Raw genomic sequence first — 24,116 nt, forward strand, 5'->3', positions numbered from 1 at the left:
CCGGGAACCCCCTAGTCTAAAGGCGAGTGTCTTATCACAAGACCCTAGAGCTGTCCATTTTGTGGACTACTTAGTCATGAATTCACAGCCTGAAGTAAGTATATGTTCATTTCAGTGACTCATAGAAACAAGGATGACGAAACATAACAACATTAGTCAGTACCCACTAGATTTGCTTACAGAGCGTTAGAAGAGTTCTTAGTCTTAAGCCAACACCCACGTTTAACATAATGTGGGATGAGGCACGATGTCTTTTAGGTGCATTTACAATTTTTTTTCGACAAAGGCAACGCTGTTACCATCCAGGTGGTCATTTATACTTTGACCGGACCGAATGCGTGTATCATACCACAATACTACAAAGCCACACATCGAGTCCAAGATCGAACTTAATATTGCTTGACTTTGTGAACAGTCAGACAAGTCACAGTTTTAATGTCACTTGACTATTTTATCAGTCAGACAAGATAAAAACTTCAATATTGCTTGACATTATTATCAGTCAGTAGTCAGACAAGACACAACTTTAATGTCACTTGATTATTTTATCAGTCAGACAAGACATGGCTTCAATATCACTTGACTTTGTTAACAGTCTGACAAGACAAACCTTCAATGTTGCTTGACTTTGTTATCGTCAGACAAGACACGGCTTTGATGCTACCACAAGGTAGACCATTACCGTCAAGTGAGGTTTAAAAAAATCCTTACCATGATACAACTCTTAAAGTAACTCTGACATACAACATTCATATGGTACATACGTACATTCATACATACATACATACATACATACATACATACATACATACACATATACGTACATACTTACAGACATACATGCCTGTTTCTCAGAAAACCTATAAATTTTCATTATGCTAAATTTCAAGTAATTTCAGCAATTATTGATGTTATTTAAGTGTTGTTGAAATGGCCATGGGAAAATAGCCACATTTTTGTGTTTAAAACGCGCGCCTCTTTTTGTGTCAATTGTTTGACTATGATTGGATTGGACTTAGGCAGAGAATTCTACAGATCGATAAAAAAAATCAAATCAACTGAACATTGAACATAAGGAAAACCAATTTATATCATTTTTACCAAGATATGTTTTGCGAAATTTAATGTAATCATCCATAATTCATTGGTTTTCACAACTTGACGACGAAGACGGGGGGAAAATAAAGAATCGCTTTTTTCCTTGTCTCCGGTTTTCGTAGACTTTCGTAAACTGTCATTCCAGAAGTGATAATCCAGGGTATTACTGTCCAGAGAAATGGCGGCTAACCTTCTTTGTCAATCAAGCGTCTTAGTAATTGACGTTGCAGAAACTCGTGGCAAGCCCGAGAGGTGTGCGAAAGAGCTCTATCTTGAACAAATATATAATCATTTCTTATGATAAAGCATTTTTTGCAACAGGGAACAAGTCTATCTGTAGATATCATGTGTAAAATGAAGCGGTCACTTTCGTTTCGTTTTGTCGGGATCGACATAACACCAAGCAACACACACACATACATACACACACACACACACACACACACACACATATATATATATATATATATATATATATATATATATATATATATATATGTATATATATATATATATGTATATATATATATATATATATATATATATATATATATATATATATATATATACGTCTTGGCCATATAATGTGAGTGACAATTTATATTTTATATATATATATATATATATATATATAGAGAGAGAGAGAGAGAGAGAGAGAGAGAGAGAGAGAGAGAGAGAGAGAAAGAGAGAGGCAGATCAAATATACGGCTCAAATATGTTTTAAAAATTAACATTTCAAATAGTTAATAGAGTTTCAAACTTAGAAGAAAAAAAAGAAAGGAACACAGTAGAAGAATTCAAACATTTGGCTTAAAAAATATATACGTACATACAAACATACATACATACATACATACATACACACACATACATACATACATACATACATACATACATATAATATACATACATACATACATACATACATACATACATACATACATACATACATAAATACATGCATAAATACGTACGTACGTACATGTATACATAAATAAACACATGCATATCAAAATTGTTTATTTCAAAAAATATACATGATAATGTAACCAGCGTAACATAATCATTGACATAATACCATTTCCTAAAATATTGTACAATGTATAGAACTGGAGTATCAAATTGAACAGAGGAGGTTCAAACTCTGTCACAGAATGACCTAGAGGTAATAATGATATTAATGATGACAACGATGATAATGATCAAATGACGATGATGAAACTAATAGTGGTGATGATAATAATATTAATAATAATAATAATAATAATAATGATAATAATAATAATAATAATAATAATATTAATGGTGATGATGATAATTACAACAATAATGATGTAAGATTAAATAGATAATCCAATAAATTCACAAATTGAAATATTTAGAATAATTGACAAATAGATTGATACCTAAATAGATAATGGAATACATAAATAGACAAATATCTATATTATTAAATATGCAGTGCTATAATAATGATAATGAATTTTATATCTTTATCTCCATATTCTGTAAGAGGCCAATGATGGCACTGTTGCTTATATATTTTGAAAGGACTTTTGCTTTTTTGCTTTTAATGCCCAAAATCTTCAAGCCATTCACAAATCTGCCGTGGACATAGCTGAGGCTACTTACAGAAAAAACTATAACCTCGGATCTATAATATTCAATAGCATTTATTTCTATGCATAAAGGAAATAACTTTTCAAATTTGGTTTGGAATGACATTGATATGAACATCAAATGGGACACCGATTTCAACAATTTGGACTGCTTTCATTTCTTTGTTGATTTTTAAAATGTCCGATCGATTACTGTTACTATAAAATGAGGGTTTGTCACTGTCGAAAAATTTTGGCCTGATGAAAGTGTCTTTAAAAATTTGAGTTCTGTCTTTTTTAGGTATTTTGTAAAAAAATAATGTCACCCGTTCTATTGTGTCGATTTTGATATATTAATTTGAATTTTGTACATCCATTCACAACGTGAGATACCGTATCTGACGGATGTGTACAGATCTTGCAGCTTTTAGAGTATGACAATGGGTAATATGTATGAAGGAGAATGTCGCACTCGAGAAGCTGCAAGCGGCATTTTATAGCAAATGTTCTAATTTCATCATGAATCTTGTGATTGAATGTGAAACTGAGGAGAGAGCGTGGTTTACCCCAGTGGCTTCTCAAACATGTATCATTGAGACGACAGTTCATGAAAATGGGTAGCTATCTCATCCAGTCTCACACTCTTAAGGAAGTTTTGAAAACGTTTTGGAGATTTAAAAGAACAACTGACGTCATCCTATGCAGACATCACAAATTCTTCATCTTTTATTAAGGAAACATTTTGGCGGATACAATTTTCAAAAAGATCTGTCCAAAATGACTTACATGCATACATATGCACATACATACATACATGCATACATACATACATACATACATACATATCAAAATTGTTTATTTCAGGAAATATACATGATAATGTAACAAGGATAACATATTCATTGACATAATACCATTTCCTAAAATAATGTACAATGTATAGAGCTGGAGTATTAATTTGAACAATGAAGTTTCAGACTCTGCCACAGAATGTCTCAGAGGTAATAATGATTTTAGTGTTGATGACGATGATAATGATGATGAATACGATGATGACGATGATGAAGATGATGATGATGATGACATACATACATACATACATACATACATACATACATACATACATACATACATACATACATACATACATACATACATTATACATACATACATATATACATACATACATACATACATACATACATACATACATACATACATACATACATACATACATACATACATACATACATACATATATACATATCAAAATTGTTTATTTCAGGAAATATACATGATAATGTAACAAGGGTAACATATTCATTGACATAATACCATTTCCTAAAATAGTGTACAATGTATAGAGCTGGAGTATTAATTTGAACAATGAAGTTTCAGACTCTGCCACAGAATGTCCCAGAGGTAATAATGATTTTAGTGTTGATGACGATGATAATGATGATGAATACGATGATGAAGATGATGATGATGATGACATACATACATACATACATACATACATACATACATACATATATATATACATACATACATACATACATACATACATACATACATACATACATACATACATACATACATACATACATACATACATACATACATACATACATACATACATACATACATACATACATACATACATACATACATACATACATACATACATACATACATATCAAAATTGTTTATTTCAGGAAATATACATGGTAATGTAACAAGGGTAACATATTCATTGACATAATACCATTTCCTAAAATAGTGTACAATGTATAGAGCTGGAATATTAATTTGAACAGTGAAGTTTCAGACTCTGCCACAGAATGTCCCAGAGGTAATAATGATATTAATGTTGACGACGATGATAATGATGATGATGACGATGATGAAGATGATGATGATGATGATGACAATGACGATGATGACAATGACGATGATGATGTCGACGATCATGACATTAACAGTGGTGGCTATGGCGGTGATGGAGACGACGACAATGACAGTAACAACGGTAGCAGTGATATTAATAATAAAAAACAACAACAATAATAATAATAATTACCACTATCACTATCATGATAATAATAATGTTGATAGTAGTGACGGTGGTGATGATAACAACAATGCTAATATACGATAATGATGAAAATGACAATAATAATAATAATGATAATAAATACATACATACATACATACATACATACATACACACATACATATATTAATACATTTACTCATATTGAACACTTAAATATAATCAATATTGTAGTTTTAAACCGTTTAGAAAACACCTCAAAATTATTGTAAGATCCTGGGGACTTCGTGCAGATCCAGTTGTTGTAGATGTATTATCAAAGTATTGTAACCATAGATCAGAGGTCCAGTTCGATGAATGTTACTCATCTTCAGCTTCAGCTCTTACGATTTATTAATTGAAACATCGAGGTTTGTCGCTATGTATAAACACGATGTCAAGTGTTGGTCAATCACATAATACTGATTGAAATCAATCAAGCATATCCCCATTGAATCGAGTCTCTGTTGTGCTTGCTAACCGTTTCCCTTGGCAAGTATAAGTTGTATTGGTAAAGGTCCGGCTTTGTAATTGTCGCAACTCCGAGTTCTTGGACGATGATGCACAGCAGCTGCAGCACTGAGGGAGGGACTCTCGAAAAGCCTTTCGGAACCCATCGCCCATGATGGTGTATACAAACGGGTTGACACAGCTATTGCAATAGGAAAGGGTATGAGCAAAGACTTTCACATCGAAAAGAGCCTTAGTTTTCGGGAAATTGTCATCCAGAGCGAAGCATAAAGTGAAAATATGGATTGGTAACCATGTAATTGCAAAAAGAATCACCACAACTGCCACCATTTTTGCGACTTTCCGTCTACGACGCGTCAATGTATCACCTCCTCCCAAACATGCTTCGCTGCCGTCGCCTGACGACTGAAAAAAAAAATTTTATTTATTAGTTAATCATGTTAATAAAATTTTGCGGACATTGTCACATTTAAAATAAACGCTTAAATATATTGAAGGAATATTTATAAGAAGTAGGCCATACTATTAACTCTCAAAGATGAGATTCCTATTTAATCTAACCAGGCATCATTTTTATCAAAAAAAGCAGTAACACGATAGCAACTAAGGGTTTAACCGATTTAAACACCCCAGTAAAACTGGATTTTTATCCGTTACAGTTCTTTAGGTGAAAGTTTTTATATGAAGGTAGAGTAAACTCAAGCATCCCCTTTTGGTGATTATTATGTAAGGAAAATACGGTCAGGTTATAATGTTTGTCGCTAGGAAGTAATTACAGAAGAAATTTTAAAAGGAAGGGAGTAAATTCATGAATGAGATAACACAGCATTATTATACAATAGCCCAGAAGAAAATGAACTGATGGAATTCTTCTTCTTCTTCTTCTTCGTTCCCGTCACGTCACATGGTCAGTCCAGTCTGGTGAATGAAGCCCACAGTGGTCCTGAGGTCGTCCTCACTGCCGTACAGCTTCTTTGAGTATGGGGTTGGGTCAGGCCAGAAGTTCCTTCTCAACTGGTTGTACCTTGGGCATTCCATTAGGACATGATGTCCATTTTCATTTTCAAGTCCGCAGTCACATTGTCCAGAGGCACCTGCTCTGGACATCCTCCACATATGTTCCTTTAACTGGTTGTGTCCAGTTCTCAGTCTGAAGATGATGACCTGTTCCTTTCTGTCGAGCACCTTGATTGGGTCATTCATGTTGTATTCTGGGTGCTTCTCTCTCCATCTCTGAGACTGGATAAATTTGCCCATTTGATGGAATTAATTTGTGAAGATATCCATTGCTTTGTCAAATTACGCGCTGAGAAAATGACATTTGGTTGAAAAAGCATAATATAAAATAGGCCGCATCGAAATCTTGCTATCGGCGGATTATTCTGTAAATGAAAACATAACAAGGGAATACCGAGCAATGAATTGATATCCCATGAGGTAGGAATGTAGATTATTCGCCTGTCTATAAGCAAACCCCTACATCTTCGATATACTCGTAGGCCTGACGGCAAAAAAAGAAAGAAAGAACAGAGTGACATCAACTTAATGCATTTTCTTACTTTATATATATATATATATATATATATATATATATATATATATATATATATATACGTGTGTGTATGTGTTTGTGTGTGTGCGTGTGTGTGTGTGTGTGTGGAGAGAGAAGAGAGAGGGGATACAGAGAGGAATTCTGGTACACATGAATGTAATAAAAGAGAACAGGTTCGTATAATTGTTATGAGAATATGTAAAATACTCACAACATCTGCCCGCCAGACAATATCATACTAACACACATGACTGTATATGTGACTTAAACGTTTATATCTGATTTATAGCAGAAATGAAGTTGACTTCACTCAGCTCTTTTGTTTTCATTTTAGACAGCCTGTTAGTGATTAGTTATTACTACATTTTTATCAATCAGAATAATAAACGTTACGGGTTACACACAGTTTTGTGTGCTGGTATGCTTGATTTAACTGACGGGTGTTGTGAGTAGTTTACCTAAATGCATAGCATAAATATTTAAGTGAGGTCTAATCACTCAACTCGAGGTCCAAAATCAATAACAATGAGCTGAGTGAAGTCGACTTCGTTCCTTCTATACAATGTGTTGTATAAAAAGAGAGTGGAGAGTGTGAGGAGATACTGATGCTATATACTTTTAGGTAAAATAATCACAACATTCGTCTGCCAGATATAACGAATCAACACATACAACTGAGAGAAAACTCGAATGTTTATAGTCTGATCGATATAATTTAGTGAGAAGTAATCACCAAAATGGCTTTATAAAAACAGTAACAAAGAGCCGAGTGACGTCAATTCCGTTCCATCTATAGCTCTATGTAATCAATGTTAAATTTCAACGCATCAAAACACAATGCTGTGCTTTTGCTTTCCGTTTAAAATGGCGTTGTAAATCTGAGGGATAGAATAAAATTGATTGAAAACTTTTATACACCATTGTAAAATCAACCTAAATCGCAAAAATCTCGATGTCCTGCAACAATTAATAATAATAACAATAACAACAACAACAACAACAATAATAATAATAATAATAATAATAATAATAATAATAATAATAATAATAATAATAATAACATAACATAACATAACATAACATGTGGTATAGGGCAAAATAGGATAAGATCCTTTGAATGCCCTTAATATTAATTAGTAATGCCATAAATCTATTGATTAAATATTACAATAACGATACACGTGGTAAAGATAGTATTTCAACTTAAATGTACTCATGTGGTGTACAAACATATATCTTTAACCGTGACATGCAAAGCGCACACACAACCACACACACACACACACACACACACACACACACATACACACGCGTATAGAAGATAACCATAATAATATAATAATGCATAATATATACATACAAGATTGAAAGCCATGTCAACAGCAGAGCAAACAAGTATTATTCGTCATATATAAATCTCCCATCATATAATTCCCTGTCTACTAACACCTTGAAATAATCCATAGATTTTGCATTCTTTGTTTCAAATTTCAAACTGTTCCATTTCTGAACAATACGAATACCGAACCAGTTTTGTCTTATGTTTGTTTTGCATCTAGAGACAAAAATCTTAAACTTGTCCCCTCTAGTAAAAGTAATATTAGAATATGAAAAAAAATCAGAAAAGTCTATCCTATCCAGACCATGTACCAATCTATAAACCTGAATTAAATCCCCACGAATTCTTCTATATTTCAAACTGGGTAAGTCAAGAAATTCTAACCTTTCCTTATAAGATAAATACTGTATTGTATAAATTTTTTTGGTAGCTCTCCTCTGTACACTTTCAATACTAATAGATTGTCTTTTATATAATGGGCTCCAGATGCAATTTCCGTATTCTAGAATTGGTCTAACGAGCGATTTATACAAATATAAAAATGTGGTTTTATCAAGACTTATAAAGGTTCTATATATTATTCCCATCATTCTGTTTGCACGGCTTACACAATTATCAATATGTAAATCAAAATTCAAATGTGAATCAAAAGTAACTCCCACATCCTTTTCATAAGGCACAACGGAAAGTAGATTTGACATAGAAGTATCGGTAAAATAATTATGACATGGATTATTTTTTCCTATATGTAATACTTTACATTTCGAAACATTAAAATCCAAATGCCATGTTGTAGACCATTTGAAAAGTGAAAATATATCATTTTGTAGAATGTTATGATGTTCAGTTGTACTATAGATCTTTGTATCGTCTGCAAACAGTTTGCAGGCTGAATTTATGCCACATGGTAAATCATTTATATATAAAAGAAATAAAAGTGGTCCCAATACGCTTCCTTGGGGTACACCGCTAATTACATTCTTAAAATCCGACCCCACACCATTGACAATGACCCTTTGTATTCGATTATTAAGAAAGTCTTTAATCCAGTTAAAGATATTCCCTTTAAATCCATATGTTTTTAGTTTAATGAATAATAATAATAATAATAATAATAATAATAATAATAATAATAATAATAATAATATATATATATATATATACATATATTCTCTCTGAACGAATACATTACCACGATATTATTATGATTATTATTATTATTATGATTATTATTATTATTATTATTATGATTATTATGATTATTATTATTATTATTATTATTATTATTATTATTATTATTATTATTATTATTATTATAAAAATAGTAAAAATAATAATAATAATAATAATAATAATAATAATAATAATAAAGATAATAATAATAATAATAATAATAATAATAATAATAATGATAATAATAATAATAATAATAATAATAATAATAATAATAATAATAATAATAATAATAATAATAATAATAATAATAATATGGTAATGTATTCGTTCAGAGAGAATATATATATATATATATATATTATTATTATTATTATTATTATTATTATTATTATTATTATTATTATTATTATTATTATTATTATTATAAAAATAGTAATAATAATAATAATAATAATAATAATAATAATAATAATAATAATAATAATAATAATAATAATAATAATAATAATAATGATAACGTGGTAATGTATTCGTTCCGAGAGAAAATATTTTAAAAGTATAATATTTTACATCAAAAGAAAAGCTCAACAGACTGAATATTGAAATGTATGTATTTTGATAAGCGAACACGAACCGAATTTAAGTTTTATTCTGCTGGTAAACGCATCAGCTAATGTTATTCTAATCATGAATTATCTATATAATTTTGTACTTTATAAACACGCAAATAAATTACGATTCAAATCAATTCAAGTCTTTTTATACGCAGGCCTTGAAGAAGAACTTTAACAATATCAATATTGATGGATTAGACAGAAACACGACAATGGCGTGGGCATTATCATTATGAAAAATAAAAAATTAGCTACTCAGACGAATTATACAGAAAATGAGACCAATCACGTTTCAAAATAAGACAATAACATTGTTGTAGCATATAATAAGACAGAAGATTGGAGAGGCTGAGGAAGAGATAAATATAAAACATAAAGCAAGAGGAGAAATGAGAAAATGGCAGACGTAAGACAAAACAGAAAATGAGAAACATACATACACAGATACTCTCTCTCTCTCTCTCTCTCTCTCTCTCTCTCTCTCTTTCTCTCTCTCTCTCTGTATCTCTCTCTCCTCCCCTCTCCTCTCCTTCTCTCTCTCTCTCTCTCTCTCTCTCTATCTATCTATCTATCTATCCATCTCTCTCCCTGAAACAAACACACACATTATATATATATATATATATATATATATATATATATATATATATATATATATATATATATATATATATAATATATATATATATATATATATATATATATATATATATATATATCACCCAAAAAAAAACAAAAAAAAAAACGCTCCGCTTTTTGTCGGCGTGTATCTCTGAGACTCTTCATTGGATTTCTTTCCAATTCAGAATACAAATAAAACAAATCCTTATACGTAAACTGTCAAAATATGAATTGAGAAACCAAAAAGATACATTGATTTTTCAAAACCGTTGTCATAAATACAATATCAGATTTAAATGTCGAAACATTGCAGAGAGCAAAATGGCGATTTGTTGCCATTTTTATCTAGCAAACATTAATTATGTCCCCATAAACATTATTTTCATCAATGTTTGGTCCAACTTCTACAAAGTTAGCACTTTAAGTGATCAAAGCACCGCCGTTCTCCTAATGTCCCAACGTAGACTCTTTCTCCAACTTGAAATGCACTTCCGAATTCCTCAATGGCTGTCTCCTTCCAGTAAAAAACAATTCTTTCTCTCAAGTTTTTTTTTCTGTGAATGCAGATCTTTGTCCACTTTAAACCTTCTCGGTCTAAGAAATCCAAATTGCGTAATCCATGGATTCAGGCCGGGTAGTTGAGGCGGCAAGTTATCTTTCTCGATGAATAAATATCATTTCTTCTAAGAAATGCATGTATTCTTTGCTCGTATGGAATGTAGCACCATCTTGTTGAAAAATGAAAGTCCTTACTGGATAAAGGTGTTCATAGTCTGACAAAAGATTTTCTTCCAATAGTTTTATGTAATTATCAGCAGTCTCCCCCGCAAAGCAACAAGTGCCTTCTTTAAAAATTTACAACGCGCAAATGCCACAAGTTGCGTCATCTTTTCGATATCGACATTTTTAGGTGGTGTTAGAAGATTGTATAATCTTCAAAAACCGTTAATCTAATTATTATTTTTATATTTTGCTAATAAAGAATAGTTCTAAACGTAATTAACATTTTTTTAAAACATGTCTTTATAACCTTTTACAATAGTAATAACTAAATAGCGGCGCGTTTGTTTGTTTTTGTTTTTGTTTTGTTTTTCTTTTGTGACCACCTGATATATCTGTCAGGGAGAGAAGAGAGAGAGAGAGAGAGAGAGAGAAAGAGAGAGAGAGAGAGAGAGAGAGAGAGAGAGAGAGAGAGGGTGTGAATGTCTGAGTGTGTGTTTGTGCGTGTGTGCGTGTGTGCGTGTGTGTGTGTGTTTGTGTATTTATAGCGCATGAATTTTAGACCGCAAGCCAATCTAGTTATTGCTAGCTCAGCATCTTAATATTGAACCAAGCAATATGAAAAGGGGACTTGGTGAAATAACCACATGAAATGAATAAAAGAAAATGTCCTAGCCAAAATTGGCCAATTTGGCTTGGGAGACCAAAATCTTGATCTCCCTAGCCAAAATGGCTTGTTTTGGATAGGGAGACCAAGATTTTGGTCTCTAGGCGTAAAACTGTATTTTCGTTTATGGAACTGTTTCGTTATGTTGAAGAGGCGAGTTTTTTCTTCTATTTATTTATTGCTTGCCTGTTTGTTTTTGTTGCTATTCTTGCTTCTTTTGTTTTCTTGGGGGGGGGGGGGGGGTGATGGTTCTTTATAAGGTAATAATCACGCCTCCTCTCCCCCCCCCCCCCCTCAACCCCACACCAAAAAATGTCAGAAAAGAGATTGCAAGTTATCGGCCTGTCGCCCACACAAAATTTAATTTAGTTATTTTTTTAAACAATATTTTTAGATTTTTGCTAGGTTAACCGTGTATTCTTCATTTATAGAACTGGTTCTTCATGTTGTGGATTGGTTTGTTTGTTTTTTTTTGTTTTTTTTTTGTTTTTTTTTTTGCATTTTTTATTTTCTTTTTTATTTATTGGTTTGTTTGTTTTTAGGCATTGTAGCTAACATTGTTATTAATCATACTACATAAGAGAAAATTGAAGAGCAAAAAAGAAAATGAAAATTCAAATAATTTTTGTGTTGGGCGGCTGATATCTCTCTCTCTCTCTCTCTCTCTCTCTCTCTCTCTCTCTCTCTCTCTCTCTATCTATCTATCTATCTCTCTCTCTCTCTCTCTCTCTCTCTCTCTCTCTAACTCTCTCTTTAAAAAAAAAAAGAAAAGAAAAGAAAATTTTTAAAAACTGGCCTCCTCAACATAATAGTACAAGAAACAGTTCCGTGGTTTTGATTCTAAAAATATTGTTAAAAATAAAACTAAGTTAAATTTTGTGTGGGTGACCGGCCGATAACTTGCAATCTCTTCTTCTCTAACATTTTTTCGTGTGGGTGGGGAGGGGGGGGGAGGCGTGATTACTACCTAAAAACTAACCCCCCCCCCCCCCCCCCCCCTTCAAAAAAAAAGAAAGAAAGAACAGCAACAAAAACAAACAAGCAAGCAATAAATAAATAGAAGAAAAAACTCGCCTCTTTAACATAAAGAAACAGTTCCATAAACGAAAATGCAGTTTTACGCCGGGAGGCCAAAATCTTGGTCTCACTTGCCAAAATCGACCAATATGCCAATATGGCTAGGGAGACCACTCTACCATAATATAAAGACTAGTCAAATGATCACCCCTTGACGCATGACTTACATGGTTGTGTCTGTCTGGCTGACCAACTCGGTGACGCCACAGATTCTTGAGGATAAGAGAGTAACTGATGACTATGACAGAGAGAGGAATGACATAGGTGACCAATACCATTGTTATGGTCACGACCTTGAACCAGCTTGGCGGCCACTTTGGAAAGCAAACAGTCACCGGTTTATTCTTGATCAACTGCTGACCCAATCCGTAATACTTTAGGTAAGGACTGCACACAACCAGAGATGCTGAAACAAATTAAAACAAAAATATTCATAGCTGGAACAAATATTACCTGTCTTGAAACAGCTACATTGGTTGCCTGTCGAGAGGAGGGTTGAGTTCAAGATGGCCTGTTTTAATTTCCAAATGCATTCGTGGCTTAGCACCACAATACCTAGTGTCATTAATTTTGGAGTTCAGGCCAACTCTGGCTCTCCGCTCCTCACAACACACCACGTTAGAAATAAACGTGTTCAAAACAAAATTATCGGAATGCGCATTTTACTTTGCGGCATCATCAATCTGGAATTCGCTCTCTGTTTTAAGAAGTGCCCATATTATTGAGTGCTTCAAAAGTCTAGACTGAGGACAAAATATTTTTGATTAACTTTCCCTTAATATTTCAAAATTTAACAAATAATTTTCTGAAAATTCTCATATAATGATATAATGAATGTATATAGTTCCAAGCAAAATTGCTTACTGGCTCACATCATATATCATACACATTTATAGAACTGATATGTTAAAAACCACATTGATGTGATAATAAAGTATATTATAATCAAATGAACACTGACAGTCTAAATGCCCTACAGGAAAGTTAATTTTTTAACCGCTTTCTAAGAGTAAGTGAATTGTCACAATTTTTTGTTTCAATACTGATGGAGTTCCACGATCGGCGGGGGAGGGGACACAGTGGTCAAAGGATTTCTCACGAAAAGCTAAATATTTTGGGGGTTCCCTTAGGAAACTTAAATTAGCAGATCTTAAATTTCGACTGGGTTCATAAAGGTGGATACGTTCTTGAAAGTCAACAGGTGCAGAATTGTTAAGCAATTGAAAACGTGGGTAATTATTTTAAATTCAATTCTCTATCTTAACAGGTAGCCAGTGTAGGTCCTCCAAAATGGGGGTAATATGCTCGCGCTTTTTAGATAATGTTATCAATCAAACTGCTTTGTTCTGTATCTTGTGGAGTTGATTAATGACATTATTATCACAATCATATTATAGCAAGCTATTGCAATAATCAAGGCGGCTAAAAAAAATCAGACAGCACTTATGTCTTCTATAGTTCCATTGCACTAAGGTGGAGATTTGCTCTATATACATTTATTTATTGTTATTATTATTTTTGTTAGCGTCAGTTTTAAGCAAGTATATAAAGTAGGCACTTTCATCAGTAATAATAAAAAGCATGGATATAGAGAGATCTCAGAAAATGAAGCATTCCAAAATATATCATGTCCGAGTAGGAGTCCAACTAAAATCTCTTTATTTTGCCATCCTCAGCCTCGCCATCGTGAAAAACAAGAGAAATAAATAGAGAGAGTGAGAGAGAGAGAGAGAGAGAGAGAGAGACAGAGAGAGAGAGATAGAGAGAGAGAGAGATAGAGAGAGAGAGAGTGTGTGTGTGTGTGGGTGTGTGTGTGTGTGTGTGTGTTCCATCATTACTTGACAGATGAGAGAAAACGCCTGTGTAATACTGATATTTTAAAGAAAAATAATCAATTATCTTCACTTGAAATCGTGCCCACAATGTAATACTTCAATCCGTATAGATGAATACCATAATCATTACGCGAGGTCTGGGCTCAAAGCAAAGAACCGAAAACTACAAGAAAAATATCCTCAGGACTGGGAAACATTTATTCATTTATACGTTATACAGACATAGAATTGGACTGAATATATATCGACAATAAATTTTTATGTATTTATTTTGAAATATCTATTTTATAAAGTTCTCTCTCTCTCTCTCTCTCTCTCTCTCTCTCTCTCTCTCTCTCTCGCTCTCTCTCTCTCTCTCTCGCTCTCTCTCTCTCTCTCTCTGTCTCTCATCTCGCCCCATGCCAAACTATAATGATGAAAGGTAATATTTTATATATATATATATAAATATATATATATATATATATATATATATATATATATATATATATATATATATGGGTGGTAATTAGTGTTTTGGCTTGGTTGTTTAATTGCTGTCTAGCCTTACCTGCTCAGCTGCAACAGCCACAGTCATGCGGTCTGAGGTTTTCCAAGACACTCCTATTAATTCTGTCCCAGATGATACGATGCTGGTAGCCCTAATAGTATTAGTCATACTTACTGTAATCATGTTGCTAATTCCATCATATGTCGGACCATGATACCGCTCAGACCAACGAACACATTTCGGGCCACGAACTCGCTGATTACAGTTGAATAACCGTAATACCAAGCGGTTACATAGTATTGACATTTATATCGTGATAGCCAATATATAAAATGATGTTAGCATGAGAACCGTTGTCACTGTAGAAAGACCCTCTAGATGCGCAAAGCTGAACATTGTGTCCTAACTTGAGCTTTTATACAGTGCAATATCCACTAAAAGTGCTTAACTCTTTAAAAGAGGTCCCTAGCCAAAAGCAACACTAATCATGAAGGTCGAGACATGACCCCTGGTTAGACGATATTACATTTTTTCTTCGTCCAAAGACAATGTTGTTAAACGTTTGGTATTCATTTTATAGCTGATTACGGTGAGAGGATGTGAGTAAAGATCATTTTCCAAGGTTTCAACTATGCACCGCTCAGAGCGGGACTTGAACTCTAACTCAGGACCTTCCGATCTGAAGGAGAGTGTCATACCAATAGACCACATAGCAGTTTAGGTCTGTGGTGAATCAATCTATTTTACACGAGCAAACCACATTTTTTTCTTGTTTTGACCAGAAATATCTCGCTTCAAAGATTGATGAATTAATACGAGCCTCAACTTTCAAAATGTACTCTCTAACGAAATTCCTAGTTTAAGATTTTTTAAAAGTTTAGGGTCATCATGATTCATTGACATTTGAAATAAAAATAATTTTAGCCAAAATTTTGTAAAATGTGTTTCGTCAGTGTACGACAGAGAATAAGATGAAGGCCTACGGTTAAAAAAAAAAAGGGGGGGGGGGCATAACTCGGTAGAGCACTCCATACGTAAAGGGACCCAGATCGATCCCTCTGCAGTCAACATTTTTCTGACCCCGCAGTCCACCCAGCAGTGATTGGGTGGCTTGGTCTGTTATATCTGGCAGAAAGTACTTGACAATAAACTAGCATCCTGACCAAAAGGTAGTAAGCAATTGCTATTGTCCGTATCACGCGAGGAACTGCACGGTCTGGACCGGATGTCCCGTTTGCTGAAAGGAAATAGATGTGCATTTCGAACTCAACACCTCTCATTTCCAGGTGCATGGCCTCTCATGTATTATTGTGTCCATAACAGCACCTTCCCGTGGTGTTCCTTGTTTCTACTGAGTTTGTTGTGTCCCCGGTGGTATAACCGGGTTAGGGAGTAGGTGGGACTCCATCCTCTTAAGGTGCAGGAATCAGAATCCAACGATGAGTGGTTGACGCTCCGCTCCTCATAAATAAAATAAATAAATAAAATAAAATTTAGCTTTTATATAGCGCAATATCCACTTAACGTGCTCAAAGCGCTTTGCAAAGGGTCCCTGGTCAACAGCAACAATTAACATGTAGGACGAGACATGACGCCTGTTAGGCGATATTACAATTTTTTCGGACAATGACAACGCTGTTAACGGCCAGGTACTCATTTTACACCTGAGTACGGTGAGAGAATGTGAGTAAAGAGTCTTTTCCAAGGACTCAACTATGCGTCGAGCGAGGTTCAAACCCAGGACCTTCCGATCCGAAAGCGAGTGACATACCACTAGACCACATAGCCGCACCCACCTCACACTCATCCACCCACCTCACACTCATTATGTAGTGTGGTGTCTTCTGTATGTCCATACTTTTCAGTAAATGCAAGAAAGGAAACAAGGAAACATTTAGAGGTAAACGGAACAATTAAAAACAAGATTGAGTACAATAAAGCATCTGCAATTGTCAAAAGAACTATTAACAGAGCTAAAAGAAAGGAATGCGCTAATATTGATCTAAATCAAATTGTGAAAAAAGCAAGGGGTTTACTTAATAATCTTAACAATGAAACCCCGAAAACCAACCCAAACCCATGAAAACTACAGGGCTCTAATTCATGGAGCGGGACTGCGACGATAGTCCTAGACTAAATCCGTAGTCTCTGACTAAAAGGCATTGTAAGCAATTCATGAAGCCGGACTACGCGAAGTCTTAGACTAAACGAGGGACTAAACGGGTGAAATTTACACCCGCGATTTAGCAGGCGTAAATATCGTAGTCTGGGACTAAATTTCAAAATCATACGTGCTCTACGCTGGGGGAAGTAATTGTACAGCGATTAGAACAAGGATACCCGACAGTTTTTGATTTTATATTTATTTTTATTTATTTATTTATTTATTTATTTATTTATTTATTTATTTATTTATTTATTTATTTATTTAAATTTAATTTTATGTTATTTAAATTTTTTTTTTTATTTTTTTTTTCTTTTCTTTACTCGGAGATTCGACAATCGCACATACACTCCTCATCTTGCCCAGTCAAAACACTCTCCAGGGACTCCCCCCCCCCCCCACACACACAGACACAGTTTCATAGTAACTTCCTCCTCCTCCTCCTCCTCCTCCGCCTCCTCCTCCTCCTACTACTACTACTACTACTACTACTACTACTACTACTACTACTACTACTACTACTACTACTGCTACTACTACTACTACTACTACTACTACTACTACTACTACTGCTGCTGCTGCTGCTACTTTCACTATTATCATTACTCCTACTACTACTACTACTACTACTACTACTACTACTACTACTACTACTACTACAACTACTACTACTACCACTACCACTACTACTACTACTACTACTACTACTACTACTACTACTACTACTACTACTACTACTACTACTACTACTACTACTACTACTACTACTACATTTCTATTATGTCTGTTATCGTCCATTATTTTCTAGAAATTTCACGTCTCTCACTGGCCTCATCATTTCTATCACACCACGCTAACGATTCGTTCACACTCCAACCATCGTTGAGTACAGACGATGCAATTTATACTGCATTTCATCTTATTTGTTTTCAACGTTTATTTGTTTATTGTTGTGCCGACGAAGGGTTTGTACCCGAAACGCCCATTGTCTGTATTGTTTCCACCGATTCCTATCCATCTTCACTCTTTCGTTAGTATTTTCGGGACCCCATGCTTCAGGCAGAGCCTCCCGCTCTCTACTTAGAACAATGCTACACCGTGGATAAGAATCATTTAAGTGTCATCATTATTTATATTTACTAAAAACATTACACACACACACACACACACACATTCTCAAACAATTTTTACACCCCTAAACTTGTCTCACATCATTTTTATTTGTGGGGCAAAAAAAAAAAAAACCGATCAAAACAAACACGAAGAAGAAATAGATATGATTTCTGTGCCACTTCGTATGACGCATGCGCAGCTGGAAAAGTAACACATTTCTATGACGTTTTGTGATGCGTTTACGAGGAATCCCCAGTTAAAAATAGATTGACCTCTGTAGTCTGAGACTTCGCAAGCGTAGTCAGAGACTTGATAGTCAGGGACGAAGTCTGACTCCATGAATAGCTTACTTTCCGTAGCCTCGGACTTCCCAAAGTCTTAGACTACAAAGTCTCAGACTTTGCTATAATCTGAGACTACCATAGTCCCGCTCCATGAATCAGACCCCAGAAGGAACAATCGTAGACGACCAAAAGAAAGCCATAATCTTCAACAAACATTTTGCTTCAGTAAACAAGGCACTAAAAAGAAGTGAGAAGGACAAGGAATTGATTAAAAACCTTAATATCAAGAAAAGGCCCCTAAAACTATCTCATATCTGTTCAAAGAGGACTTTACCATGTCAGAACTTCACAGAGTCATGAAAAAACTCAAGTTAAGGAAATCCGCTGGACCAGATAAGATACGCAATGAAATGCTCTTGCATATTAGCGTGAGAGGTAAACAGATGCTTCCCAAACTTATAAATCTAACATGGGAGACGGGAATAGTACCAAGAGAATGGAAAAATGCAATTATAATTCCAATCTTCAAGAAAAATACACCACCCGACGAAACCAAAAGTTACCGACCAATATCTCTCACCTCATGTGTTGGAAAGATCGCTGAGAGAATGGTAAACAACCGATTATACTGGTGGGTGGAGACATGTGGCCTACTAAATAAATATCAGACAGGCATTAGGATGGGGCAAAGAACAGAAGGTTAATTGTTTAAATTAAGTCAAAAAATAATAGATGGCTTCCAAGATGGTAAACATGCAGTCGCGGTTTTTGTTGAACTCCAACAAGCCTATGACAAAGTATGGAGGTAAGGGTGTTATCAAAAATGATGGACTATGGAATTGGTGGAAAACTCTACTTCTGGATTAAACAATTTCTAAGTAACAGAACAATCCAAACAAAAATTAATAATGGACTGTCGAACCGAGACGTATTAGAGGAAGGTCTCCCACAAGGATCCTGCCTTAGCTGTACTCTCTTTCTTATTTTCATAAATAATCTACCAGAAGTATTACAGACAGAAAAGGCCCAATATGCTGACGATTTAGCTATGTGGTATACTACGAAGCACCTACCAATAGCTTCCAATAGACTAAATGAAGATTTAGAAAGCTTAAACACCTTCTGTGATAAATGGAAGTTAAAAATAAATTACAATAAAACAGTCTACTCTATATTTACTAAGAGCCATCCTGTTTCCAAGAAAGAAATATCACTCTACATCCAAGACCATCGACTCGAGAAAGAAGAAAACCCCACATATCTAGGCATACAGTTAGACAGACAACTATCTTTGAACAAAAACACACTCACAATGTAAAAATCAAAGCCACAAAGAAACTCCAGTTACTAAAACGACTAGCCAATACTAATTGGGGAGCAGACAAAAAGAAGCTTCGACAACTCTAATTAGGCTATATGCATTCTGTCGTGGACTACAATTTAGCACCCCCAAAATGTAGGTAGTAAAAACACATATAAAACCTTGGACAGAGTACAAAATCAAGCTCTTCGCTTCATTTCCGGTGCCCTTAGATCGACACCCACAGCAGCATGTGAAATACACCCTGATGTGGAACCACTTGGACTGCGCAGAGAATCAGCAGTGCTTGAAATGGCTGAAAGATACAAACGAAAAGATGACAACCATCCAAACAGAATTCTGGCAGAGAAATGGAAACCAAGAAGTTTTAATTTAGGGTAGGAGAAGTTTCCGTATGTGGGTGTACGGGTGTATGTGTGTGAGCGTGCTAGTGTGAATGCTAGTTTATATTATAGTCTTGAGTGATTGTAAAGCGCCATAGAGCACTTGTCAGTGGATTAATGGGCGCTATATAAGTGTATTATATTATATTTATTAAGAAGAAGATTAAAACAAACATCCCTGCTACACATTGCTAACAACTTGAACGAAAGACACAGACTCCCAGAAAACAGAAAAATCTATTTTAATCAGTCAAAAAACCCATACGCCGAACTAAAACTTCCAAAGATAAAGACTAACCTCATAGAAGAAACCACAGGAAAGAAAAACAAATCAGATACACAAACATTAGCAATGAAGACAATAAAAGAATACCCAGACAACTGGATACATGTTTACACCGATATATCTGCCCACAAAGGAACTAAAATGCTGGGTATAGGTTTGTAGTAGAATACCCAGATATAACATGTGATAAAATCCACAATTCTTGCGGAAGCTCCTGCTCAAACTACGAAGCAGAGGTAGTTGCAATCGAAGCCTCACTGCGACACCTCTCTTCTGTTTTCCAGCTAAACCTTCAAAACGTTCACACACTGTCATCTTCACAGACTCCAAATCAGTTCTCCAATAGATGAATTCCTTACAACACACAGAATATACATCTCGCCATTGGATACCAGGACATTCAAATATACCAGGAAATGACAATCCAGACAGACTAGCCAGACTCGGATCAACACTTTTACAACCATCAATTACTGTATCCTTAGACACAGCGAAACAAATAATCAAAACAAATAAGAGAGAATAATGGATGAACAGTTGGGCAATGAGCACCACGGGTAGATGTATATTTACCCATATGACTACTCCTGTAAAGACTGATAGCCTAAATAAGCTCAGAAGACATCAGGAAAGCATCATCTTTCAACTAAATACACAACACATACCGTTCAACAGCCATTTAAGCAAAATTACAAAATACACATCCCCTTCCTGCCCCTTATGTCAACACCCCAATGAAACAGTAATACATCACTTGCTTGCTTGTCAACCTCTTGAAGACCTGAGATGCACATTCCTCCCACCAAATCCAATCATCATTAACACACTATAGTCACCTGGAACAACTACAAAATACGTCGGGCACAAGACCGAAGGGCTAGAGCTCAGGCAGTCGCTGGTTCGGATAAGTAAGTAAGTAAGTCCGTTTTACGCTATAGAAACCGGAATTAACTCCATCTCCAGTGGCTCTAAAGGACTACTTTTAGTTCTCTACCGTTACAAAAAATTACAGTATTTGGAGTGCTCGTATAACGGCCCAGGAAAAATCACGTCTGATCAGCCCTTACATTCAGACAGCATCACTTTTTTGTCATTTTGACCAAAAAACATTTATTTTAAATCTCGAGGAATTTCTAAGAAAACGCGTCAAAAAGTATTGACCCAAAACTTGTCAACCAGTATCAAACCTGAGACTTCAAAGAATTTATATGAGAGGACTGTCGTATAGTTCTATATCTATCACAGCTCCTGTACATGATCAGTTTTAACGTCTTTCACGCTTTATTGGTGCCCTTAATCCAGGCCTGATTTTCTTTATATAGTACAACTAGGGCTCCAATCATAACATGCGAAGCAATCTTCATTTAATATCCCTCAAAATGTCTTTTAGTTGTCAATGACTCCTGATTTTACATCTCCGTTACTTCCAGTCGTCTCATATATATATATATATATATATATATATATATATATATATATATATATATATATATATGTGTGTGTGTGTGTATATTATCTCATATGAACTGTGGGGTTGATGCATGTCCTTGGCAGGACTTTACGCGATGGGACATTTATTTAAATTAAGGACATGCCAACACCTCATCTTTCATAAATATGACTCAAAGATAACCCACGTCAATGTGACGTGCCATATTGTCAAGCAAGGATCGGGGTTTTCCAATAAAATGAAACCTATATATTATTGGAAATGAAAGCTGATACCAGACATAAATTAATTATTTTGAAGATCTATTTAACCCTTGTATCTATCAGTAAATGGTTGATTATTAACGTTAACTATTGTCTTTAAGATTTTTACCTCTTAAAGATTACGAATTTATAAATTTTCAATTAGGCAGGTCTGCAGTATTAGGCATTGAGTTGAAGATGAAAACGAATTTCAAGTCAAAGTTATCCACATCAGAAAATGTATATTGTTATTATAATCTATTAATTTTTATCTTTATCTTTTTTTCTATTTTTTTTTTTACAAAACTCGCACTTCTCAATGAAGGTCTTTATTTTACTGATTTTGTATAGGTAAATCTTAAAATTCACTTTTATCACCACGTTCACCTCGATGTGATATCATCGTGAGAGGATCAATCATATTTCAAATTTCATTACTCACCTAGCCATATTGCCAAGCATACCAGGAAGGCGACTTTGTGAGTTCGTGTTCGAAGAGAGCGAATGGGATGAACAATGGCGAAATACCTATCGATGGTCATCGCGGTCAGGGTAAGACATGTGGACAGCAATGAAACCTGAATAGGAATCAAAAGAAGAATTTTCTTTTAATCTTAAATGAATAGCTGTTGGACTTTGGATCTTATAATTCATCATAAAATAGTTGCGTAGCCTTTTGTATTATAACACCCCCTTTGTTCTTTGGAGCTCTTAAAATGTGGGTCAGATAAATAATGATATTTCGCCGATATTTGTGTCGTCGGCACAAGCAATAAGTTATTATACTATATTCCTTCCATTAAATTATTTTTTATACATAAGAATAAGGTGTTAGATATTATTTTGTTTTTTAACCGAAATCGGTCACTTATTAACCTCGTGGACTCGGTCTTTGGGATCTCGGGTCAGTAGAATGAATTCTCAATATATGTCAAAAATAGTATTGCATCAGGAGTCTTCAATTTGTCAATCAGATGAGCGTTCGAATCAAACGAAAATGGATAAGTCTGAAACTACTCGCACCTGATTTTTTTCAGGCCCCCCTAACTACCCATCAATAAATGGGTATCCATTTTTAGACTTGGAAGAAAGTGCAGTGCAGTTTGCCAGCGTTCTTTCAAAAAGCCATTAAATCACTGCTTTGGTGTTATGGATTGTTTCTGGGCTCATCTGCCGAATTCTGGAAAAAATACTTTTACAAAATGTAACCAGGAAACCTTTTAAATATCTATCGATTAAAATGACCTTGTGAAATACTCTTAAACCTGGGACTTCGATCGATATATGAAGATAAGATAATACTTTATTCATCCCATGAAAAGGAAATGTGTTACTTTGAAGGACTACTTTCTGGCCAAAATTATTATAATGTGTTTTTCCAGAGTATGGCAATCATGTATCGCTAAGGAACCATTCTTTAGATCAATAATCGATGAACACTTGACAAAGGGTATTAGACAGACCCCAATGGTTGATCCATTTGTCTTGTGACATTAGCCTAATATCAAACGTGCCGTTAT

At 34.4% G+C, this 24,116-nt stretch overlaps 1 protein-coding gene across 1 annotated transcript in view; it reads right to left on the reverse strand.

Moving 5' to 3' along the window:
- Window positions 1–4,068: 4,068 nt before the first annotated feature.
- The window catches only part of LOC144965556 (G-protein coupled receptor 54-like), a 114,905-nt gene continuing 94,857 nt past the window's right edge, over window positions 4,069–24,116 (reverse strand). Inside the window, exons 5-7 of the mRNA XM_078901023.1 lie at window positions 23,039–23,174; window positions 13,196–13,434; window positions 4,069–5,667 (exon numbers count right to left, since the gene is read on the reverse strand). Of these exons, the coding sequence (XP_078757149.1) occupies window positions 5,224–5,667; window positions 13,196–13,434; window positions 23,039–23,174 (819 nt within the window). The 3' untranslated portion in view covers window positions 4,069–5,223. The remainder of the gene's footprint in view (window positions 5,668–13,195; window positions 13,435–23,038; window positions 23,175–24,116) is intronic.

This window comes from Berghia stephanieae, chromosome 2 (genome assembly GCF_034508935.2).
Source record: "Berghia stephanieae isolate SIO BIC M18660-M18661 chromosome 2, UCSD_Bste_1.3, whole genome shotgun sequence".
Classification (NCBI taxonomy): Eukaryota; Metazoa; Mollusca; class Gastropoda; order Nudibranchia; family Aeolidiidae; genus Berghia; species Berghia stephanieae.